This window comes from Pleurodeles waltl, chromosome 2_1 (assembly GCF_031143425.1).
Source record: "Pleurodeles waltl isolate 20211129_DDA chromosome 2_1, aPleWal1.hap1.20221129, whole genome shotgun sequence".
Classification (NCBI taxonomy): domain Eukaryota; kingdom Metazoa; phylum Chordata; class Amphibia; order Caudata; family Salamandridae; genus Pleurodeles; species Pleurodeles waltl.
In genome coordinates, this window is record NC_090438.1 from 576,148,261 (window position 1) to 576,174,882 (window position 26,622).

The 26,622-nt window shown below is 44.5% G+C and overlaps 1 protein-coding gene across 2 annotated transcripts in view; it reads left to right on the plus strand.

Annotated features, from left to right (window-relative positions):
* PPP1R17 (protein phosphatase 1 regulatory subunit 17) overlaps nucleotides 1–26,622 on the plus strand; it is a 138,363-nt gene that overhangs the window by 52,555 nt on the left and 59,186 nt on the right. For both annotated transcript variants that reach the window (XM_069206416.1, XM_069206408.1), the window contains exon 3: nucleotides 24,284–24,436. In XM_069206416.1, the coding sequence (XP_069062517.1) occupies nucleotides 24,284–24,436 (153 nt within the window). The remainder of the gene's footprint in view (nucleotides 1–24,283; nucleotides 24,437–26,622) is intronic.

Sequence of the window (26,622 nt, forward strand, 5' to 3'; positions counted from 1 at the left end):
ATGCACCTCAAAACCATCACCTCACTTCTGGAATTCAGAATGGCCCTTAAGACCTGGCTGATCGAATAAGCCTCCAGGACCTGCAAGTGCCTGGATACCTAATTGGGTGATTAGCCGCACTTTATAAATATTGATTGATTGATTGATGCAACTGTTGATATTCTAAATGGCGAAGAGCTCTTTTAGGGGAAGTTGCCCATAGGGAGCTCTTTATATTTCCTCAGGCACCTTCACGGGAATGCTCTAAATCCATTCCACTAGTATAAATTGTGTTGTGGCTTTCCCTGACTTGAAGTTTAGTTTGTGAAATTTGTAAGTCGATGTGTCCCAAACCTTGAGTAGTGTTTTCAATGACTCCTGCGAGTTGATGTGTGTTGATGCTGTCACACATATGAAAGGTGCCTTCAAACTCCCTTGTCGCAAGTGACGGTTCAAAGAAATGAATCAGGAGCATGTTGAAGTAAGTAAGTCAGCTTTATCTTTATTCACAATATAAATATAGGGACCGCAGCAGCTCTGTACAGCTCTTAACACCACTGCATAGTTCCTCTAACTGTCCCCAACCGTCGCCTTGAGAGCAGGGCATTATAAAACCCTGATTACCATACCAGGGTTCTGGAATTTTAAGCACCCGCAGGCACATGCTAGACATAACAGGTGTGTGGTTGGAACAATGTGATCCTATGGCCCATATTTATACTTTTTTAGCGCGCATTTGCGCCGCTTTTTGACGCAAAAATGGCGCAAACTTGCAAAATACAACTGTATATTTCAGGAGGGCTCCCAGTAGTAGAACTACAATTGTATTTTGCAAGTTTGCACCGTTTTTGCGGCAAAAAGCGGCGCAAATGCGGCGCTAAAAAAGTATAAATATGGGCAACAACAAGGAAACACTTCACACACAATGTGTGAAGTGTTTCCTTGTTGTGCGTGATGACCGCCGAAGTGCCGTTATTGTGGTATGTGACAAAGCGCATAGCAGTGTGTTGAACAAAAGAATGTATGCGCCAGACACGCAATGTTTGGCAAAACATTCAGAGAGTGATAACAATTTAATGAATGCATCTTTTGTGGTATAATGTAAACTCCCTAATAGCTCCTGCAATGTATTTTCTTATCAGAGGCATTTCCTGTTGCCAGAGCAGGTCTGTTTTAAGAAAGTTAAACTAGTAGGCACTCTTGTGTTACCGATAATGAACATGCATAACTAAACATAAAGGATTACATAGGGAGCCGCGCTGTCTGTTTGGTCTCCATGCACCAAGTGCCTAGCAGTGCAGCTGAGCCTCTTATTTACCAATGTGCTCATGTCATGCCAAACGCCACATTTGGGCACTACATCAATGGATAAATTATGGAAGGAAGCAGCAAAATTTAAAAACATAAATAACTCCACAGCAAATTTATAAATCAGCAGCCTGGGTCTAGCCAAAGTTTGCTTAATGAACAAAATGTCATTATTTCTGTGAAGGCAGTGTTAGATGTAAGGTTGTGTCAAGTCTGGCTAGATCGATCAGGAGTCATAGTGATGGTCTGTAGGAAGTTGGCTCTGTATGTGCTATTTCAAAGTAAGGAATAGCATGCACAGAGTCCAAGGGTTCCCCTTAGAGGTAAAATAGTGGTAAAAATAGATAATACTAATGCTCTATTTTGTGGTAGTGTGGTCGAGCAGTAGGCTTATCCAAGGAGTAGTGTTAAGCATTTGTTGTACATACACATAGACAATAAATGAGGTACACACACTCAGAGACAAATCCAGCCAATAGGTTTTGTATAGAAAAATATCTTTTCTTAGTTTATTTTAAGAACCACAGGTTCAAATTCTACATGTAATATCTCATTCGAAAGGTATTGCAGGTAAGTACTTTAGGAACTTCAAATCATCAAAATTGCATGTATACTTTTCAAGTTATTGACAAATAGCTGTTTTAAAAGTGGACACAGTGCAATTTTCACAGTTCCTAGGGGAGGTAAGTATTTGTTAGGTTAACCAGGTAAGTAAGACACTTACAGGGCTTAGTTCTTGGTCCAAGGTAGCCCACCGTTGGGGGTTCAGAGCGACCCCAAAGTCACCACACCAGCAGCTCAGGGCCGGTCAGGTGCAGAGTTCAAAGTGGTGCCCAAAACACATAGGCTAGAATGGAGAGAAGGGGGTGCCCCGGTTCCGGTCTGCTTGCAGGTAAGTACCCGCGTCTTCGGAGGGCAGACCAGGGGGGTTTTGTAGGGCACCGGGGGGGACACAAGTCCACACAGAAATTTCACCCTCAGCAGCGCGGGGGCGGCCGGGTGCAGTGTCGAAACAAGCGTCGGGTTCGCAATGTTAGTCTATGAGAGATCTCGGGATCTCTTCAGCGCTGCAGGCAGGCAAGGGGGGGGGTTCCTCGGGGAAACCTCCACTTGGGCAAGGGAGAGGGACTCCTGGGGGTCACTTCTCCAGTGAAAGTCCGGTCCTTCAGGTCCTGGGGGCTGCGGGTGCAGGGTCTCTCCCAGGCGTCGGGACTTTGGATTCAAAGAGTCGCGGTCAGGGGAAGCCTCGGGATTCCCTCTGCAGGCGGCGCTGTGGGGGCTCAGGGGGGACAGGTTTTGGTACTCACAGTATCAGAGTAGTCCTGGGGTCCCTCCTGAGGTGTCGGGTCTCCACCAGCCGAGTCGGGGTCGCCGGGTGCAGTGTTGCAAGTCTCACGCTTCTTGCGGGAAGCTTGCAGGGTTCTTTAAAGCTGCTGGAAACAAAGTTGCAGCTTTTCTTGGGGCAGGTCCGCTGTCCTCGGGAGTTTCTTGTCTTTTCGAAGCAGGGGCAGTCCTCAGAGGATGTCGAGGTCGCTGGTCCCTTCGGAAGGCGTCGCTGGAGCAGGATCTTTGGAAGGCAGGAGACAGGCCGGTGAGTTTCTGGAGCCAAGGCAGTTGTCGTCTTCTGGTCTTCCGCTGCAGGGGTTTTCAGCTGGGCAGTCCTTCTTCTTGTAGTTGCAGGAATCTAATTTTCTAGGGTTCAGGGTAGCCCTTAAATACTAAATTTAAGGGCGTGTTTAAGTCTGGGGGGTTAGTAGCCAATGGCTACTAGCCCTGAGGGTGGGTACACCCTCTTTGTGCCTCCTCCCAAGGGGAGGGGGTCACAATCCTAACCCTATTGGGGGAATCCTCCATCTGCAAGATGGAGGATTTCTAAAAGTTAGAGTCACCTCAGCTCAGGACACCTTAGGGGCTGTCCTGACTGGCCAGAGACTCCTCCTTGTTATTCTCATTATTTTCTCCGGCCTTGCCGCCAAAAGTGGGGCCTGGCCGGAGGGGGCGGGCAACTCCACTAGCTGGAGTGTCCTGCTGGGTTGGCACAAAGGAGGTGAGCCTTTGAGGCTCACCGCCAGGTGTGACAATTCCTGCCTGGGAGAGGTGTTAGCATCTCCACCCAGTGCAGGCTTTGTTACTGGCCTCAGAGTGACAAAGGCACTCTCCCCATGGGGCCAGCAACATGTCTCGGTTTGTGGCAGGCTGCTAAAACTAGTCAGCCTACACAGATAGTCGGTTAAGTTTCAGGGGGCACCTCTAAGGTGCCCTCTGGGGTGTATTTTACAATAAAATGTACACTGGCATCAGTGTGCATTTATTGTGCTGAGAAGTTTGATACCAAACTTCCCAGTTTTCAGTGTAGCCATTATGGTGCTGTGGAGTTCGTGTTTGACAGACTCCCAGACCATATACTCTTATGGCTACCCTGCACTTACAATGTCTAAGGTTTTGTTTAGACACTGTAGGGGTACCATGCTCATGCACTGGTACCCTCACCTATGGTATAGTGCACCCTGCCTTAGGGCTGTAAGGCCTGCTAGAGGGGTGTCTTACCTATACTGCATAGGCAGTGAGAGGCTGGCATGGCACCCTGAGGGGAGTGCCATGTCGACTTACTCGTTTTGTCCTCACTAGCACACACAAGCTGGTAAGCAGTGTGTCTGTGCTGAGTGAGAGGTCTCCAGGGTGGCATAAGACATGCTGCAGCCCTTAGAGACCTTCCTTGGCATCAGGGCCCTTGGTACTAGAAGTACCAGTTACAAGGGACTTATCTGGATGCCAGGGTCTGCCAATTGTGGATACAAAAGTACAGGTTAGGGAAAGAACACTGGTGCTGGGGCCTGGTTAGCAGGCCTCAGCACACTTTCAATTGTAAACATAGCATCAGCAAAGGCAAAAAGTCAGGGGGCAACCATGCCAAGGAGGCATTTCCTTACACAACCCCCCCCCAAACGAAAGAGGATGAGACTAACCTTTCCCAAGAGAGTCTTCATTTTCTAAGTGGAAGAACCTGGAAAGGCCATCTGCATTGGCATGGGCAGTCCCAGGTCTGTGTTCCACTATAAAGTCCATTCCCTGTAGGGAGATGGACCACCTCAACAGTTTAGGATTTTCACCTTTCATTTGCATCAGCCATTTGAGAGGTCTGTGGTCAGTTTGAACTAGGAAGTGAGTCCCAAAGAGGTATGGTCTCAGCTTCTTCAGGGACCAAACCACAGCAAAGGCCTCCCTCTCAATGGCACTCCAACGCTGCTCCCTGGGGAGTAACCTCCTGCTAATGAAAGCAACAGGCTGGTCAAGGCCATCATCATTTGTTTGGGACAAAACTGCCCCTATCCCATGTTCAGAGGCATCAGTCTGCACAATGAACTGCTTAGAATAATCTGGAGCTTTGAGAACTGGTGCTGAGCACATTGCTTGTTTCAGGGTGTCAAAGGCCTGTTGGCAGTCCACAGTCCAGTTCACTTTCTTGGGCATTTTCTTGGAGGTGAGTTCAGTGAGGGCTGTCACAATGGATCCATATCCCTTCACAAACCTCCTGTAATACCCAGTCAAGCCAAGGAATGCCCTGACTTGAGTCTGGGTTTTTGGAGCTACCCAGTCCAGAATGGTCTGGATCTTGGGTTGGAGTGGCTGAACTTGGCCTCCACCTACAAGGTGTCCCAAGTAAACCACAGTTCCCTGCCCTATCTGGCATTTGGATGCCTTGATAGAGAGGCCTGCAGATTGCAGAGCCTTCAAAACCTTCCTCAGGTGGACCAGGTGATCCTGCCAGGTGGAGCTAAAGACAGCAATATCATCAAGATAAGCTGTGCTAAAGGACTCCAAGCCAGCAAGGACTTGATTCACCAACCTTTGGAAGGTGGCAGGGGCATTCTTTAAACCAAAGGGCATAACAGTAAACTGATAATGCCCATCAGGTGTGGAGAATGCTGTCTTTTCTTTTGCTCCAGGTGCCATTTTTATTTGCCAGTACCCTGCTGTCAAGTCAAAGGTACTTAGAAATTTGGCAGCACCTAATTTATCAATGAGCTCATCAGCTCTTGGAATTGGATGAGCATCTGTCTTGGTGACAGAATTGAGCCCTCTGTAGTCCACACAAAACCTCATCTCTTTCTTTCCATCTTTGGTGTGAGGTTTGGGGACTAAGACCACTGGGCTAGCCCAGGGGCTGTCAGAGCGCTCAATGACTCCCAATTCCAGCATCTTGTGGACTTCCACCTTGATGCTTTCCTTAACATGGTCAGACTGTCTAAAGATTTTGTTCTTGACAGGCATGCTGTCTCCTGTGTCCACATCATGGGTACACAGGTGTGTCTGACCAGGGGTTAAGGAGAAGAGTTCAGGAAACTGTTGTAGGACTCTCCTACAATCAGCTTGCTGTTGGCCAGAGAGGGTGTCTGAGTAGATCACTCCATCTACTGTACCATCTTTTGGGTCTGATGACAGAAGATCAGGGAGAGGTTCACTCTCTGCCTCCTGATCCTCATCTGTTACCATCAACAGATTGACATCAGCCCTGTCGTGGAAGAGTTTAAGGCGGTTTACATGGATCACCCTCTTGGGGCTCCTGCTTGTGCCCAGGTCCACCAAGTAGGTGACCTGACTCTTCCTCTCTAGTACTGGGTAAGGGCCACTCCATTTGTCCTGGAGTGCCCTGGGAGCCATAGGCTCCAGAACCCAGACTTTCTGCCCGGGTTGGAACTCAACCAGTGCAGCCTTTTGGTCATACCAAAACTTCTGGAGTTGTTGGCTGGCCTCAAGGTTTTTGGTTGCCTTTTCCATGTACTCTGCCATTCTAGAGCGAAGGCCAAGTACATAGTCCACTATGTCCTGTTTAGGCTCATGGAGAGGTCTCTCCCAGCCTTCTTTAACAAGGGCAAGTGGTCCCCTTACAGGATGACCAAACAGAAGTTCAAAGGGTGAGAACCCTACTCCCTTCTGTGGTACCTCCCTGTAAGCGAAAAGCAGACATGGCAGGAGGACATCCCATCTCCTTTTGAGTTTTTCTGGGAGCCCCATGATCATGCCCTTTAATGTCTTGTTGAATCTCTCAACTAAGCCATTAGTTTGTGGATGGTAAGGTGTAGTGAATTTATAAGTCACTCCACACTCATTCCACATGTGCTTTAGGTATGCTGACATGAAGTTGGTACCTCTGTCAGACACCACCTCCTTAGGGAAACCCACTCTGGTAAAGATACCAATGAGGGCCTTGGCTACTGCAGGGGCAGTAGTCGACCTAAGGGGAATAGCTTCAGGATACCTGGTAGCATGATCCACTACTACCAGGATATACATATTTCCTGAGGCTGTGGGAGGTTCCAGTGGACCAACTATGTCCACACCCACTCTTTCAAAGGGCACCCCCACCACTGGAAGTGGAATGAGGGGGGCCTTTGGATGCCCACCTGTCTTACCACTGGCTTGACAGGTGGGGCAGGAGAGGCAAAACTCCTTAACCATGTTGGACATATTGGGCCAGTAGAAGTGGTTGACTAACCTCTCCCACGTCTTGGTTTGTCCCAAATGTCCAGCAAGGGGAATGTCATGGGCCAATGTTAGGATGAACTCTCTGAACAGCTGAGGCACTACCACTCTCCTAGTGGCACCAGGTTTGGGGTCTCTGGCCTCAGTGTACAGGAGCCCATCTTCCCAATAGACCCTATGTGTTCCGTTTTTCTTGCCTTTGGACTCTTCAGCAGCTTGCTGCCTAAGGCCTTCAAGAGAGGGACAGGTTTCTTGTCCCTTACACAGCTCCTCCCTGGAGGGTCCCCCTGGGCCTAAGAGCTCAACCTGATAAGGTTCAAGCTCCAAAGGCTCAGTTCCCTCAGAGGGCAGAACTTCTTCCTGAGAAGAGAGGTTCCCTTTCTTTTGCTGTGTTGCAGTTGGTTTCCCAACTGACTTTCCTGTTCTCTTGGTAGGCTGGGCCATTTTTCCAGACTCCAGCTCTACTTTTTCACCCTGTGCCTTGCATTGTGCTCTTGTTTTCACACACACCAGTTCAGGGATACCCAGCATTGCTGCATGGGTTTTTAGCTCTACCTCAGCCCATGCTGAGGACTCCAGGTCATTTCCAAGCAGACAGTCCACTGGGATATTTGAGGAGACCACCACCTGTTTCAGGCCATTGACCCCTCCCCATTCTAAAGTAACCATTGCCATGGGATGTACTTTTCTCTGATTGTCAGCGTTGGTGACTGTGTAAGTTTTTCCAGTCAGGTATTGGCCAGGGGAAACCAGTTTCTCTGTCACCATGGTGACACTGGCACCTGTATCCCTCAGGCCCTCTATTCTAGTCCCATTAATTAAGAGTTGCTGTCTGTATTTTTGCATGTTAGGCGGCCAGACAGCTAGTGTGGCTAAATCCACCCCACCCTCAGAAACTAGAGTAGCTTCAGTGTGGACCCTGATTTGCTCTGGGCACACTGTTGATCCCACTTGGAGACTAGCCATACCAGTGTTACCTGGATGGGAGTTTGGAGTGGAACCTTTCTTGGGACAGGCCTTGTCTCCAGTTTGGTGTCCATGCTGTTTACAGCTATGACACCAGGCCTTTTTGGGATCAAAGTTTTTACCCTTGTACCCATTGTTTTGTGAAGAGGCTCTGGGCCCACCCTCCTGTGCAGGTTTTTGGGGGCCTGTAGAAGACTCTTTACTATTTTTAGTTTTGGTTGTCTCATCACCCTTCTGCTGGGGAGTCTTTGTGACCCCTTTCTTTCGGTCACCCCCTGTTGAAGTCTTGGACACCCTTGTCTTGACCCAATGGTCCGCCTTCTTTCCCAATTCTTGGGGAGAAATTGGTCCTAGGTCTACCAGATGCTGATGCAGTTTATCATTGAAACAATTACTTAGCAGGTGTTCTTTCACAAATAAATTGTACAGCCCATCATAATTACTTACACCACTGCCTTGAATCCAACCATCTAGTGTTTTCACTGAGTAGTCAACAAAGTCAACCCAGGTCTGGCTCGAGGATTTTTGAGCCCCCCTGAACCTAATCCTGTACTCCTCAGTGGAGAATCCAAAGCCCTCAATCAGGGTACCCTTCATGAGGTCATAAGATTCTGCATCTTGTCCAGAGAGTGTGAGGAGTCTATCCCTACACTTTCCTGTGAACATTTCCCAAAGGAGAGCACCCCAGTGAGATCTGTTCACTTTTCTGGTTACACAAGCCCTCTCAAAAGCTGTGAACCATTTGGTGATGTCATCACCATCTTCATATTTAGTTACAATCCCTTTGGGGATTTTCAACATGTCAGGAGAATCTCTGACCCTATTTATGTTGCTGCCACCATTGATGGGTCCTAGGCCCATCTCTTGTCTTTCCCTCTCTATGGCTAGGATCTGTCTTTCCAAAGCCAATCTTTTGGCCATCCTGGCTAACTGGATGTCCTCTTCACTGGAGTTATCCTCAGTGATTTCAGAGTTGTTGGTCCCTCCTGTGAGGGAACCAGCATCTCTGACTATTATTTGTGGAGTCAGGGCTTGAGAAGCCCTGCTCTCCCTAAGTAGGACTGGAGGGGGGGAATTTCCCTCCAAGTCACTATCTTCATCCTCTGAGTTGCCATCCTCAGAGGGGTTGGCCTTTTCAAACTCTGCCAAAAGCTCCTGGAGCTGTACTTTGGTAGGTTTGGGGCCCATTGCTATTTTCTTTAGTTTACAGAGTGACCTTAGCTCTCTCATCTGTAGATGGAGGTAAGGTGTGGTGTCGAGTTCCACCACATTCACATCTGTGCTAGACATTTTGCTTCTAAAAGTTGGAATACTTTTTAAGAATCTACAACTGGTTCTAGAATCTAATTCAAACTTTTACAAACTTTTAAACTCTAAAAGAAATGCTAAACAGGATCTAACACAAGGCCCTAGCAGGTCTTTTAAGAATTTAGAAAACTTTTCAAATTGCAAAAAACAATTTCTAATGACAATTTTGGAATTTGTCGTGTGATCAGGTATTGGCTGAGTAGTCCAGCAAATGCAAAGTCTTGTACCCCACCGCTGATCCACCAATGTAGGAAGTTGGCTCTGTATGTGCTATTTCAAAGTAAGGAATAGCATGCACAGAGTCCAAGGGTTCCCCTTAGAGGTAAAATAGTGGTAAAAATAGATAATACTAATGCTCTATTTTGTGGTAGTGTGGTCGAGCAGTAGGCTTATCCAAGGAGTAGTGTTAAGCATTTGTTGTACATACACATAGACAATAAATGAGGTACACACACTCAGAGACAAATCCAGCCAATAGGTTTTGTATAGAAAAATATCTTTTCTTAGTTTATTTTAAGAACCACAGGTTCAAATTCTACATGTAATATCTCATTCGAAAGGTATTGCAGGTAAGTACTTTAGGAACTTCAAATCATCAAAATTGCATGTATACTTTTCAAGTTATTGACAAATAGCTGTTTTAAAAGTGGACACTGCAATTTTCACAGTTCCTAGGGGAGGTAAGTATTTGTTAGGTTAACCAGGTAAGTAAGACACTTACAGGGCTTAGTTCTTGGTCCAAGGTAGCCCACCGTTGGGGGTTCAGAGCGACCCCAAAGTCACCACACCAGCAGCTCAGGGCCGGTCAGGTGCAGAGTTCAAAGTGGTGCCCAAAACACATAGGCTAGAATGGAGAGAAGGGGGTGCCCCGGTTCCGGTCTGCTTGCAGGTAAGTACCCGCGTCTTCGGAGGGCAGACCAGGGGGGTTTTGTAGGGCACCGGGGGGGACACAAGTCCACACAGAAATTTCACCCTCAGCAGCGCGGGGGCGGCCGGGTGCAGTGTCGAAACAAGCGTCGGGTTCGCAATGTTAGTCTATGAGAGATCTCGGGATCTCTTCAGCGCTGCAGGCAGGCAAGGGGGGGGGTTCCTCGGGGAAACCTCCACTTGGGCAAGGGAGAGGGACTCCTGGGGGTCACTTCTCCAGTGAAAGTCCGGTCCTTCAGGTCCTGGGGGCTGCGGGTGCAGGGTCTCTCCCAGGCGTCGGGACTTTGGATTCAAAGAGTCGCGGTCAGGGGAAGCCTCGGGATTCCCTCTGCAGGCGGCGCTGTGGGGGCTCAGGGGGGACAGGTTTTGGTACTCACAGTATCAGAGTAGTCCTGGGGTCCCTCCTGAGGTGTCGGGTCTCCACCAGCCGAGTCGGGGTCGCCGGGTGCAGTGTTGCAAGTCTCACGCTTCTTGCGGGGAGCTTGCAGGGTTCTTTAAAGCTGCTGGAAACAAAGTTGCAGCTTTTCTTGGGGCAGGTCCGCTGTCCTCGGGAGTTTCTTGTCTTTTCGAAGCAGGGGCAGTCCTCAGAGGATGTCGAGGTCGCTGGTCCCTTCGGAAGGCGTCGCTGGAGCAGGATCTTTGGAAGGCAGGAGACAGGCCGGTGAGTTTCTGGAGCCAAGGCAGTTGTCGTCTTCTGGTCTTCCGCTGCAGGGGTTTTCAGCTGGGCAGTCCTTCTTCTTGTAGTTGCAGGAATCTAATTTTCTAGGGTTCAGGGTAGCCCTTAAATACTAAATTTAAGGGCGTGTTTAGGTCTGGGGGGTTAGTAGCCAATGGCTACTAGCCCTGAGGGTGGGTACACCCTCTTTGTGCCTCCTCCCAAGGGGAGGGGGTCACAATCCTAACCCTATTGGGGGAATCCTCCATCTGCAAGATGGAGGATTTCTAAAAGTTAGAGTCACCTCAGCTCAGGACACCTTAGGGGCTGTCCTGACTGGCCAGAGACTCCTCCTTGTTATTCTCATTATTTTCTCCGGCCTTGCCGCCAAAAGTGGGGCCTGGCCGGAGGGGGCGGGCAACTCCACTAGCTGGAGTGTCCTGCTGGGTTGGCACAAAGGAGGTGAGCCTTTGAGGCTCACCGCCAGGTGTGACAATTCCTGCCTGGGAGAGGTGTTAGCATCTCCACCCAGTGCAGGCTTTGTTACTGGCCTCAGAGTGACAAAGGCACTCTCCCCATGGGGCCAGCAACATGTCTCGGTTTGTGGCAGGCTGCTAAAACTAGTCAGCCTACACAGATAGTCGGTTAAGTTTCAGGGGGCACCTCTAAGGTGCCCTCTGGGGTGTATTTTACAATAAAATGTACACTGGCATCAGTGTGCATTTATTGTGCTGAGAAGTTTGATACCAAACTTCCCAGTTTTCAGTGTAGCCATTATGGTGCTGTGGAGTTCGTGTTTGACAGACTCCCAGACCATATACTCTTATGGCTACCCTGCACTTACAATGTCTAAGGTTTTGTTTAGACACTGTAGGGGTACCATGCTCATGCACTGGTACCCTCACCTATGGTATAGTGCACCCTGCCTTAGGGCTGTAAGGCCTGCTAGAGGGGTGTCTTACCTATACTGCATAGGCAGTGAGAGGCTGGCATGGCACCCTGAGGGGAGTGCCATGTCGACTTACTCGTTTTGTCCTCACTAGCACACACAAGCTGGTAAGCAGTGTGTCTGTGCTGAGTGAGAGGTCTCCAGGGTGGCATAAGACATGCTGCAGCCCTTAGAGACCTTCCTTGGCATCAGGGCCCTTGGTACTAGAAGTACCAGTTACAAGGGACTTATCTGGATGCCAGGGTCTGCCAATTGTGGATACAAAAGTACAGGTTAGGGAAAGAACACTGGTGCTGGGGCCTGGTTAGCAGGCCTCAGCACACTTTCAATTGTAAACATAGCATCAGCAAAGGCAAAAAGTCAGGGGGCAACCATGCCAAGGAGGCATTTCCTTACATGGTCATAGTGAGAGAAGGGCTTGGGGTACCACAAACCCTTGAATAGTCACTATAATAGTATATCTCAATAATATACTTGAATACTTGAAAACATGGCCAAGGGAATAAGGTCTCTCAGCAGAAGTCACTGCAAACAGGAAGCAAGGTTCAGATGCTATCTCTGTAGAGCCCCAAGGAGATGACGGTGTGTCCAACAGGTCCGTCTGGCCATAAGAGGTGAGGTCTTTTTCGTTTATCCTTGTCATTCTTAATTTGAGACTCCATTAAAGAATGATACATTCCTTGTAAGGCTTTCTTCAAACCTGCAGGCACTGATTGGAGTTCCTTTGAAATGAGTTATAACCCAGAGGTGAGGTAAATACTTCATATAGAACTTCATTGATAAATACTTGGTTTCCCACTTTGAATGTTTGATACTTCAACTCAATGGCAAACATTGTCAGTTATTACTGCTTTGTTGTCTTTCATGGTTGTTTATTTCATAATCCGTTGGAGCCAGTGGTCAGATGGGAAGTGTTGCAGTATTACCCCAAGAATGAGAATAAAGCCTGCTCTGGGTTACGTTTTATAGCAAAGATTATAGAATAAGTGATGCAGAGTATCCTGTTTAAAGTCTGCATGAACCTCTCAATTGGTGGAACAGGCATCAACTAACAGTTAATTTTCTTTGGTTGTGTCAGAATACTAGAGTTTGATATCTCTAGTGACTTAAAATACACGCGGATGTACACTGGTCCACTCCTAGGCAGACATGGAGTTTCAGGAGGGCTCCCAGTAGTAGAAATGTGAAGTTTGGTATGATCTTGCCACAGTAAGTGAGCATATCCAGTAAACTTCTAACTTTGGATACCAGTGATGGCAGTGTAGCAGACTCAAAGTCTTGTACTTGGGAGGGCTGTCAGGTGGCATGCATCCTGCAGAGAATGTGTAGCAAAATCTAGGCTGGACACGAGGACCTCAGACTCCCTTTTGACAAGGGTAAGGCTACAGTCTTGCAACTCTTCTGCATGATTGCCAAGCAAGAGTGGGATTCCTCAATGTTTGGCTGCCAGGTTACATTAACCTTGTACTGAGGAACCAATGGTTGCGATGTACTCTCTATTTCAGTCTGACTCGCAATGAACACTTAAATTATGAGGGTCACAGGTAAAAGCTGTGAAAGTGGAACAGGGTAAAAGAGAAAACAGCGACAAAGGAGTCCACAAACTGCCTGGTCCCTTCTAAGGTGAAGTGGATGTCTGCAAGATAAATGAGTGTCTTCTGTGGCTTGTTTTTGGTCCCGGGGATAGGGTCCCTGGGGCCTTTTAGGGCTGTCGAGAAGACTTCCTTTTTATTGGAACTGGCCATGGAGAATGGGTTACCTGAGGCCAATATAGGATCAGGGAGGGCGCTGCACTCTCCCCTCCTCTTAATATATATATAGATATTTATATTTCAGCCCCAGGGGATGGGGTCATTTGGACCTGAAAGCCAACACTATGCTTCACACGGCAAACTCTGGCAGGCGGTGAGGGGTTGGCAGCCTGCTCGGGGTTTGGCCACAGGGCTTGGCAGCAGGTCAAGTCTTATGGCCAACCCTCCACTGCTCAGAGCCAACAGCTGTACTCAATATGGGGTTGGCTGCCTGCGGGAAGTTGGAAGCAGGACCTGGCTGCAAGAGAGGCCCTGCGGCTACCCGCATGCCGTGCCATGCATGACCTCATGGGGTTAGCTGCTTCCAAATGGCATCCTATGTGGAACTGGACACAGGGCCTGACTACAAGGAAGGCCCTGCAGCCAACCCCACACTGCGTGTTACAAAAAGCCTTGTGTAACGTGGGGTTGGCTGCCTGCGGGGGCTTCGCTTCCTCTGGGCGAGATGGCCGCAGGGCCTGGCTGCAGGCTAGGTCTTGTAGCCAACTCCCTGATGTGCACTGTGTGTTGCGTGGGGCTGCCTATGAGGGCTTGGAGGTGGAGCGTTGGCTTTATGTATGGTATTGAAGTATTCCTTTACATTTAAAAAATCCACTGGAAAAGAACAAAGGTTAAAGTAATGTTATAGTTAGGTGTGATAGAAAACGGTCTGGTTTTGTTTATAAAAAAACTTAGAAATTCATTGACAAAACCAAAGGTTAATGTGACATTATAGTTAGGTGAATATGTCAGTGACAACATTAACTTTTTGAACTAAAAAAACACAGAAATTCACCAGTTCTAGATAGCAGAGCTAACTATAACTTGCACTCCCGCCATGCACTGCTTATGACCTCCCATATTACATCACTCATGACATGTTCTATGATTTCACTTATGACATCACTGATGACATCTCATATAGACATTTGGAGTATCCTCTTAAGAAACTTCACAGTAAGGCATGGTGGAACAGCCCTGCGTTAAACATTCTTTAGAGTTCATAATAAATACACATGAAACACACACCACTTCTCTGTAATCTAAAATGTCCAGAATAAAATCCATTAGGAAGCAGGAGGCTATAACACGGAGAAACATTTTTTTTCTCCTTTTTTCCCTCTTTCCTCCTCTGTGGTGCATGCTGCAGCAAACATAGAAAGTGGAAAATGCCTCTCAGGATTGTTTTTGTGCTGGAAGGTGTCCCTTCCTGCAAAAAACAACCCTGTCTACAATGCAGGCACACTTCCACCATGACACAAGGAATCCTGTGTTGGCACTAGGCAGCCAAAAGTGTGGCAGTGCTAGGAACTGACAGGAATGTGCTGTATATTGGTTAATACAGCACATTCCTACCCCTTCACACAGAGCTGCACAGGGAGGTGACTTGCTGTGTTGCAATGTGTTAAAGAATAATACATCTGGCCCCATAAGGTTTTGTGGATTACTGGGAAATGTAGCTCACTGCTGGTGCTCTAGCACACAGACTGAATCCAGTCAGGGCTGCTTCCGTGTACTCAGACCAGACATAATGGTAAGTAGCTTCTCTAACCCTGCTAACCATGTGTCTTGCCATTCTCTATTGCACTAAGATGTTGTCACTTAAGTTCCACACAGCCTTGAGATGACTTCTCCAACTATATTGTTCTTTGAAGTTCCACATGAGTCAAGGAGATTATATATTTCAACTCTGAAGGAGGAGCTGCTGATACTCTGAACTGAAGTCCGTATTGGATAAGCAGCATGCCCCCATGACTTCAGCAACTAAATCACCAACAGTAGGCTGATCAAAGTCAGTGTTTGGGAGTCACATATTCACACAAAGGCAGACTTCATCTTGTTGTTTTGGCTTTCAAACCACACTAGTTGGAGACACCCACTGAGTTGATCCTTCAACCTTCTTAGTGATGCTTCTCTATCTGAATAAAGTTTTGCTTCAATTTAGGGCTGCATTTGTTATGCAACTTGCCTGAGCTGTAGGGCCACAGACTGTAATATTTGTTCAAAATGTAGGTGTAATATTAGTTCCTTGAGACCTGTTATACATTTGGAAGATATTGAAAATTCTTTGAAAATGTTAACTAGTTTGCAGAGGCATATAAGGATAATGTAAAGTTGCTCAGTCGTATGACGCCTGTGCAGGATGTTTGATCCTGACTTAGAGACAGAAATCCAAGTCTACCAGGTAGGCTTCACTTGAGGGACCATAAAACAGCTACTATTCTGATGCCGAGATTCATAAAAACTGTCACTGAGCAGGAGAGGGCTAACAGAGCAAGCCAGGCATTGATAGCCAGGGGTTGTGTTGCTGAAACAAACCCATATTTCTGTTTAATTTCCTTCAAACTTGAATCGGTTTCAACAAATCTATTCATTTTAGCTAGGGAGTACATTTGAAAGCTGTTCATTATAGAACCTAGGTCTCACAAATTCAGGAGAACCTAGGTGTCTTCAGAATATACACAAATGACAACCTAATATGCAAACAGTGCAACATTGATGTTAGCAAGACTGGGAGACAAAGGAGAACCCTTGTGGGCCCCAGATGCTAACACAAGAAAAGATGATTTAAGGAGCGTGAATGTCCTGCTAAAGGTGCTCAGACAAAAATTAGGTTAAGTCATGCACTTCACCATAAAGGGCCTTGAGAAAAGCAATTGATGGGTGTTAGAAATGGGGTCTTTGTTTGGCAGTCAGGTTACCCCCTGTCCAAGCAAGGACCCTCACTCTAATCAGTGTAAAGGAGAATCACCCTCAGCTAACCCCCTCTCACCCACTTGGTAGCGTGGCACGAGCAGGGAGGCTTAACTTCAGAGTGCTAGGGGTAAAGTATTTGTACCAACACACACAGTAATTCAATGAAAACAATACAAAATGACACAACATAGGTTTAGAAAAATAGAAAATATGTATCTAAACAAAACAAGACCAAAACCGACAAAAATCCACAATACACAAGTCAAGATATCCATTAAAAATCAAAAAGAGTCTTCATGTAATTTTAAACACAACGCTAATGCTGTTAGCGTGAAAATGTACCTGGGCACGTCAAAAATAACACTGCATGGGTGAGTATGCGTCAAAAAGGGATTGCGATGCGTTGATATCACTCACGAGCAAGAGCGTGCATCCTTTCTCCTTCAGTCGAGTTGGCATGCATCGTTTCTTCTCTCCGCAGGAGAGCGATTCATCGATTCGAACCGCACTCTCGGGTCCGGGCAGGCCTTGCATCATTTTTACATGCCCAGCGATGTTTGCATCGGAAAACCTGCCGCAGGATGATCCAAAAACCACGCAGCGCGGGTTGAGATCTCACCAGCCTCCGTCAGCGATACTGCAAGTCGTTTCTCCAGCCGCTTGCGTTGATCTTTCAGTCGTGCTGCAGATGAGTGTTGATTTTCTGCTGTGAAGCTGGCGGTACGTCGATTTTTTCAACGCGGATCAGAATTGCGTCGATCTTTTCCCCGCACAGTGGTCGGTGCGTGGATTTCTCTCTCTTGGGCTGCCATCTTCTCCTTTCAGGGTCCCAGGAACAGGATGGGCACCACTTGGCAGAGTAGGAGTCTCAGCAGAGGCTCCAGGTGCTGGCAGAGAGATGTCTTTGCTGTCCCTGAGACTTCAAACAACAGGAGGCAAGCTTTAAATCAAGCCCTTGGAGAGTTCCTCACAAAAAGGAGGGCACACAAAGTCCAGTCTTTGTCCTGTAGCACAGGCAAAAGCAGCAACTGCAGGATAGCTCCACAAAGCACAGTCACAGGTAGGACAGATCTTCTTCCTCAGCTCTTCAGCTCTTCTCCAGGCAGAGGTTCCTTTTCTTTTCCAGAAGTGTTCTCAAGTCTGTGGTTTTGGGTGCCCTTCTTATACCCATTTTGCCCTTTGAAGTAGGCTTATGTCATAGGAAAGTCTCTCTTGTTTGTGAAATCGTGCCTTGCCCAGTCCAGGCCCCAGACACACACCAGGGGGTTGGAGACGTCATTGTGTGAGGGCAGGCACAGCCCTTTCAGGTGTGAGTGACCACTCCTCCCCTCCCTCCTAGCACAGATGGCTCATCAGGAAATGTAGACTACACCCCAGTTCCCTTTGTGTCACTGTCTAGTGAGAGGTGCAACCAGCCCAATTGTCAAACTGACCCAGACAGGGAATCCACAAACAGGCAGAGTCACAGAGATCGTTTAAGCAAGAAAATGCTCACTTTCACATAAACACACAATCTCAAAATCAACTTTACTAAAAGATGCATTTTTAAATTGTGAGCTCAGAGTCCCCAGAGTCCACATGCCTATCTGCTCCCAAAGGGAATTTATACTTTAATCATATTTAAAGGTAGCCCCATGTTAACCTACGAGAGGGACAGGCCTTGCAACAGTGAAAAACAAATTTAGCAGTATTTCACTGTCAGGACATATAAAACAGATTACTATATGTCCTCCCTTAACCATACACTGCACCCTGCCCTACCTAGGGCCGCCTACCTTAGGGGTGTCTTACATGTAAGAAAAGGGAAGGTTTAGGCCTGGCAAGTGGGTACACTTGCCAAGTCTAATTTACAGTTTAAAACTGCACACACATACACTGCAGTGGCAGGCCTGAGCAATGTTTACAGAGCTACTAATATGGGTGGCACAACCAGTGATGCAGGCCCACTAGTAGCATTTGGTCTATAGGCCCTGGGCACCCCTAATGCACTTTACAAGGTACTTACTAGTACATCAAATATGCCAATGATGGAGAAACCAACCAGCAATAAAATTTACACAGAGAGCATATGCACTTTAGCACTGGTTAGCAGTGGTAAAGTGCTCAGAGTTCTAAAGCCAACAAAAACAGGTCAGAAAAAATAAGAGGAAGGAGGCAAAAAGATTGGGGATGACCCTTCAAAGGGCAAATTCCGACAATGGTCAATTGTAACAAAAGCTTACAAGAGGTCCTGTAGGAGCAAAGCCACAGCCACAAAACTGCTGGCGTCAGCCTGCTTTCTCAAATCAGGAATGACAAAATTACAGATATGTCTCCAACTCTTGAACAAACTTCAACCTATTATTGATGGAAACTTATCACATCATTCAGTGAATTCGTAAAATCGAATATTATTTTCTTAAGGAGTTTTAAAATATAGATATGTTGCTAGATAGGTCTGTGATTAGCAGGTATAATAGAGTCCAGTATGTGGTTTTATAATAGTGGAATGACTATTGCCTTGTTTTGTGACGTGCCACTTAATGATGTGGTATTAACCATTTTACATTCTTTAACCCATCTAATTACTTCAATAAGTCAAAAACAGAATAGGCATTCAAAAGGACAACTACCTGTTTATGAGGAGGCTCCTCCCTCACAACTAATTAACCCCAGAGAAGAGTTCTCCTATGACCTACTTCTCTACTCAATGTGAAGGTTAAGCTTCTAACTAAAGGATAGTCCACTAAACCTGCTGAAGTAGTTGGGGCACTGATCCACAAGGATCTAAGTGGCTTATTGCCCAAAACGAACAGAAGATGCTGTCTGCTCCAACTTCAGGTCACATTATCGAGGATTGACGAGCTCCAAGGCCCAGAAGTCCTGTTCCCAATTGACTTATAAAAGTTTAATAACAAACACTGTCTTTTTGTGCTGCACATGTTCTAGAGAATAAACATTCTGAGAATTAACAGAGTTCTTGCCTCCTTCTTCACCATTGAACAAGGCACCCGCCACGTCTTTCCTCTCTCTCCGCTCCTCTTCACCTTGATCATAAAGCCTTTAGCATAATGGAGTCTGAGAGATGCGCAATGACCTGCTTTAAGTGGCCTGCCGGTCAAGAAGACAAGGTGTTGCTGTACACAATTTTATGTTATGTTATATACACTTAGTATAGTACAGCAAATCACCACCAAATGGGTATCTCAGCACTGGAGTGCAATCCAGGTAGAAGGAGGGAAGAAGAATCAGAGAAATTTTATAAGAGCCTGGATTTAAGAAGCTTTTTGAAATGGGCAAAACTGGGACAAGCACGATGTGTAGGGGTAATTTGTTCCACTCATGTGGGCCTAGATGGGAGAAAGATCAACCACCATATTTGGCTACACAAATACAGCAGGAGCAGAGCAAGAGCTTGGCTATTTCTAGGGGGAGATAGGGGTGAAGTTTGTTTTGAAGATACACAGGGCTCTTGCCGATAGGGATTTGGGTCCCAAGTAGAGGAGCTTGCAGATGGCACGTTTCCCTATTGGAAGTCAATTAAGAGATTTTGAAGTGGACATGCTTCTCTTCCTCCAGCTCACACATGCCTCTTTGTTGTGCCGGAAGCAGATGCTGTGTAAACATGGGGATGCTCTAGACCTTTCATTAACTAGGGCAAGTCCACCTATGTACATCTGATGGGTGCATCACCACAAATCCCCTTAGATGCCCACTTATGCATAACTGCCATTCCCTTCCAGAACATAAGAATACATACATATTTTACACATTTTGGCTTGGGCCAACAGAGGGGCTGGGACCTCAGCAGTAATCCTATTCTAAGGTATACATACGATGGCCATGAGGCATGGACATTGTTGCCTCTCAATTTGTTAGGTAGGGTGGCACATTTCCCACATTTTCTTAAGACCCTGTAGAACTACCCATACAACCTCCCATCCCATTTTTTCCAAGATTTGCAATATGTGGTTTATACCTTCCTTTGAGCTGGGAAACTTACTAGGGTTCCATATGTTAATTGTACAAAGGCACACTCATGGTCCCTGACCTTAAGCTTTGTTATTGGGTGGTGCAAATGGTACAAATTTGAGACTAGATGTTCAGAAAAAGGGTTGACTAGAGTAGACTAGAGCTGGATGTCCGTAAGAAGTTAGGGACATTAGACCTGCTATATGGGGGCCAGGCTCGTACTCACTGCCACAGATCACAAGACTCCAGCTCCTGTGTAGGCGCACGGCTTTGTCCCATATCACACTGTTAGCCAAATTCCCTGCCCAACACCCCTGGTGGTTCGGTACCTGGCTCAAACAAGTGGTAGAACTGCCTGGCTCCAGCCAATGTGATTTCATTAGTATTTGTCGACTAGCTGACATACTGGAACACAATCACATCAAGGTTTTTAATGTCCTAGCTCACAATTTCGACTGCATAGGTCCCCATTCTATAGATACCTCAAACTCTGGCACATACTAAATAAATATTGAAAGGTCCTGATGGTGGGCTCTTAATTCAACCCATTGAAATCCAAATAAATAATGGAGCTTCTATGCCATAAGAGAACATCTAGAATGCATAGGTTCTCCTTGCATCATGCTCCTGACACCCTGTCTGATGTGAGTGCCACGTGAGAACTAGATGTGGACAAAATAGAGGATGACAAATGCCAGCCGGATAAGATGGCAGCCCAAGTACTCATTATTCACTCCAATCTTAGATACATTAAATGCCACTATTTCCACATGATTTTCTACAGCCCAGACAGATTGTGGATGATGGGTAAGGCCAAGAACTCAGCATGTAAAGAATGTAGTGACCCTGGCTGGACTTTTTACTATATTATTTTGGATTGCTGCACTATAAAAGATTTGACAAAAGATACACCATGAATTAGCTGCTGTCCTCTGCTTTGGACCCAAATATTGCTTTGCTGGGATTAATGGAGGAACAGGAGAAATATCCCTTTCTTGCAATCTGCTCCTCATAGCCAAAAGAGAGAGAGCATGGTTTTGGAAATGTGGTTTTGGCATGGATTACATTAGAAGAATGGAGACACTGATCTACAAATTGAGGTGTGTGCAACTAAATATAAAACCATCTGTGGATCGTGGCTTTCCAAGTTCCGAACATGAGGATTAATGAAATTTTTCTTCAGGAAAGCTCCATTAATCACACTACTTGCTTCAAACATTTGTGTATACATGGCAAGGACTTCCAATTTCCTGTGCCACTATTGTATTGTTGCATACCATTAAATTATGTTATGTATAAGATAAAGAAATATATTCTTATAAAAATTTTTACTTATACTCAAATGTGTCTGAATTTAGGGGTCTGAGTTCCAACCATATACCAGCTTAGGTAAATGGTTGCACATAACAATCAGTTTGTTGCATTGTCAACTCTCCTCCTATGCCAGTCAAATAGGTTGCGCCACAGAGGTTAACAACCTCTCTTAAACATAAGAGTAGAGAGACATAACAGATCATGGTAATTGAAAGGTGCATGAAGGGAACACAAAAGGATATTCCAGTTTAGTGACATTGTTAGATGGACCACCCCTACCATGAAGCGCAGAATTAAAGTAGTTGGTGAGATACATAGAGCATCTCAAGACAGGGATGAACTGAAACACTTTGATTGGTTTACTTGCCCGGTGAGGTGAATATTATGGAGGTGTATGGGATACTGGTGGAGATACCCTACACAGCACCAGTCTGTAATAGCAACTTAGCTGCACTTAAACTTAAGACATTTGTGACTATACCCAAGACGGTGGTTGTGAAGGACATAATCACATTGAAACGCAACATCAGCCTTGAATGGTCTCATTATTATGCTTTTAGTACCAATACAAATCTATAAGACTGTCAATGTATATAGCTTATGAGTGTGCCTGAATGTGAGTGGATGTGTTCTGAGAAAGAAGAAAAATATTTTCCTAAGTATTTTGATATATACGATGAATTTTATAAGGTTCTGTATTCTGGATTAAAAAAATATATATATTTGGTAGACTTTTTGGGGCCTGGTTAAATTGGCTTGTTCTGTGTAGAGTAAAGATGCACTTTCTTCTGAAAGTTCTAGAAAAAAAGAGAGATCCTCATTGATGAAACAAGAGGACAGTTAAATGTAAATATGGTCTGTCAACACTATAGTATTAGGTACCTATACGCATAGGTAATTGTTGTTCTGTAAATTGAGATTAACAACTTCACTATTGTTTATAGTTATCACTTCTAACCACTGGAAAAACTCCCTCATGTTTACAGCATATGAAATTAGAGATTGTGGGTGTTAATATATCCCCCCTTGTCCAATGTCAGATGGTGAGATGATGAATGCTGCTGTACTTCCTTTGGCTTAATCCCAATAAATCAGTAATTCATCTATTTTAAGAAGGCTCTAATGCAGTATCAGTGGATTGATGTACTAAGTAATCAGATACCTGTGCATGCCTTACTGAAACCTAAAATAAAAATTACATACTCTCATCAATAAAATTGTCCCTATTCACAAATGTACATTTGCTCATAAATATAGGTTTATACCCAATTTCTCTTTAAACACTTACCAGTAATTTATAAAAATACTTTTGGCAGGCATATATGAATTTACTCATGGAGACTTTTCTGACACAACTGTGTAGAAATTTATATAGTAAATCCCACTCACGGGGTTTGTCTTTGAGGTTTATGAATGCCCACAAACATGTAAATTGGGTATTCTCCAGCCCCTCTCTGACTCCTTTTACAACCTGGAAACAGTTTAAATTTTACCCTGACCAATGCTTGGAGTAGCTTGCCTTCCAGCAAGGAACTGGAATAAATCATCCCCATGATTTGCTAAGGGTATAAGAAAAGAGTTTTCTATGCAAACATCAAATGGAGGAATGTGAACCCTTGAACAAAGTCACTGGGAATTCCTAGTAGTATGTCTTTAAAATGTGTGAATAGGAGATACACATTCTACTTTGAGGTAGGGGGTACATTTTGGCATTTATTTTTGTGAATTGCGCAAGTGTCTCAAATTAAACTCCTGAGTTACATTTTCCTTCAGAATTGCATGTATCTTAGATGATCAGAGAAAGTCAAATACAGATTTCAAATAACTTGTGTGCAATTAAAACTTCTCAAATCTGTTTATACACCAAAAAGAATCAACTCTCTGTACTAGTGTTTGGTGCAGCACAGAAGTTACCTTTGTGTCTTGCCCACTCCAGCGAGGTCTACACCTAAAGATAAAAAATGTTGTACTCTTTAAGTTCATTGGCCACTACATAATCTTAGTTCTATTTTGAGCCCAAATTCCAGGTCCCTGGTTTTAGAAAAGTGAGAAAAAAAGTTAAGGATTACTTAAACAAGAGTGGCAAGTCTTGAAAGCCCCTCCCTCTAATTCTACAAAGCAAGCCAAGCTACTTGCAGCTCTGCAAGGCTTTAAAATGTGGTTATTTATCACTTAGTTGGAACAATAATTGGCCCACCTACATTTATGATCCATTATATTTTTGACTAAGCTAATATAGTATGATGTTATTAAATTAAATGTATAGTATTAAGATTTACCTTTTGTGAGTTCACATTCTTCTTGTCAAATCCTTTCATTATATTCCAATTTCTTACTTGGGGCCTTCATAGGAACACTTTGCTTTTCAGGCAAAGGGTCTAAGAAAAGCTTCCCTTCATTCTCAAACTCTTCACAAAGAGCAAGCATGGATGAAAAATATGGAACACACCGATCATTGATCCTAAATAGCAGTCTACATAAGATGTGCATGATGTATATGTTTTAAGGCAAATATTGTTGGAAAACTGAAGTATGGTTATACTGCATTGATTTCCAAGTGGTGTCCTCATGCAACATATAAGCGGATTACAGTTGTTCTGTAACAATCTCTTTCCTAGTTCACGGTTGAAGGTTTTAAATTGGTAGCTTTAAGAATAAATCATCCAACCCTTATAATAATGAATCCATTTAATCAATTGAACAAGGCTTTTTTTTTATGTATGTGTATATTATGGAACTCTTTTGATCTTGACAAATATTATTTATTAATGTATACCTTGATGATTTCATATGTGTCATGTGTTACGTCATTATTTTAAAGAACATATATTTTCATATAAATATATAAAAGAAAATACATGCCATAATTCAGTTTGAATGTTAATGCAATTTGTTTTTCGCACATTGCTTTAGGAGATTCCTTGGGTCTATAATCATTTTTCCCTTTTGATATAGGGGATCTTACAGAACATTTAATTGAAAGCTGTGATATCCAGAAGAAACAGCGAAATGGTAAAGCTTTACAGGTTTCCCAGACTATTGACCAAGATCTGCAAAAACCTAGGAGGAAAGACACACCTGCAATCCACATATCACCGTTTGTATCAGGTACAGAATGTAAATCTTGCTTGCAGCCTGAAATTGTATCTCTGCATCTCTTTGAAAGCCTCTCAAAATGATTAAGTGTACCGGTTAGGCAACGTAACAGTGTTGCAGTTAAATTCTTTGCAAAGTACATGGTCTCAGGTGTTAGTGGCAGGGACTTAATATTAAAACATCCATGCAGTTGTGTAAAAATATTTGGAAGGTCAATGGATGGGCAAACATTAAATAACAAAATCTCCAATAAGGGATACATTTATGGGTTCTAATGCCCTTCTCAGACAAACCTGTGTGCTAATATTGTTGGGGTCTATAGTGTTGCAACAGAAAACATGCTGCACATTTATTAAAGTGCCATGTGTGAAGAGCCTCATTTGTGTGAACGTGCACAGTGGCTATTACACATAGAAAGGAGCTTAAGGAGTTCCTTGATCCCTGCTGTTGGTAGGCGCCCATGTGTGTTTCCCTTGAGATAATTTTCCAGCCTAGATCAATTCAAAATCATGTAGTAGATGGAACCAGATTTCCCTGATTTTCTAGCCATTTGAAACATATCTGATTTGTCTTTGTGTTGATGGCTATACCTATAGGTGCAACTTTTTAGAAATCAACATTTCCCAGTTTCTTGTTCTTGGCAGATAGCCTTTGCCCTTATTTTGCCTTGTCATTCTGGTTCAGTTTATAAGCTCTGAAAGTCGGACACTGTTTTAACTTCCAGCGTGAAGCCAGAATAAAACCATCATTTCCTGGTTCCACCTGATTGCTAGGTCTCATAATTTTGCAAACGAGTGACCCTCTTCACCTATGGAATGACAGCTTAGCCCCTCACAATTACCAGATACCCCTAGTTCAAGTGAAATAGGATGTGAACATTAGAATGCCCTACCTATTTTGTCACTGGATATCTTTGTCACAGGATGGGTTTTCTTGACAATAATCCCTATTTTGTGGGACAGCAATAGGCTCTAGACACAATATAATGCACTACTAGTTTTCTGTTAGACTGTCTGAATCATACAGGTTTCTTATTCAAGTAGCTTATATATGCACATTGACTGAGAATTATCATTGTCATAAAGCATGCACCTCAATGAGGAATATTACCAAACAGTGGGCAATAAGACACAAAGTATTGCCTACCATTTTCTATACTCATTGTAACAGTGCTCTCAGATAAACATTCTGCCAAGAAAGTTCAAGAATTTACCAAAACTGTATATTCAACCCTGGTATATATAAATGCATGTACCTTGTTAGTAAGAGCAGTAGCTGCCTTGCTCAGGAACTCAGGAGATCATATTTTGCGCTTTTCCTAATCTTATCTTTTCTATCTCCAAACAACCTGTGTCTCATTTGCTGATAAGCAAGGTGCTGTATTGAGGCCCTGCTGCTAATGTTATGGTTATAGCATAAATATTATAAGTTATATTCAAATATGTGTTGCAAGAAAAACATAATACCTTTTTATATTAAAAAGTCTAATATGAATCGCATGCCAGAGATGGCTGGTAAAAAAAAAAAAAGTGTTTTTATTAGAAAGTGTGATTCACAAGTATTATCTGCTTAAGTCTTGAGTTAGACACAACTACTCAAAGAGAATTACTTCCGAATGAGTTCTGAATTCTTAGGCATTATTCCCTTCCATGGCTCTCCTTACAATTAAGGCAGAATAGGCTGAAGCATTTACAACAAATAGAATTACCCCAAACTGAGCTATTCACCATATCCGGCAATTATGTCCTATTTGAAGTTTTCAGCTTGCCAATGAAGCAGAAATTGCAAATTGGTATTTAATAAACCAGCTGTTGGGTTGTTTCCCTCAATAATTTCAGAAGGTTTGATATCAGGGAAAAACCACCAGTGATAATTATCACACAACTCATAATTCTTAGATATTGGAATTTAGTCTTGATTTTGTACAGAGAACCATCGACAAGAATAAGACACAACTACCCATAGAAACATGTTTGAGAATAAAACTCATTGTTTTGCAAGCAAATCGCCATTTGCTGCATTCTGTCACTGCGTTGGGTATTTCTGAATGACCGATTCATTATGACATATAGAGCCAAATTCCACAGATATGTGATTTTGGAGCTGAGATCTGGAGCCATTACATGTGTATGCCCTACTTTGTTGTTCAGTCCAAATTTCTTAAGTAGCTTGGACACCCTTATCTACTTTAAGTTAAA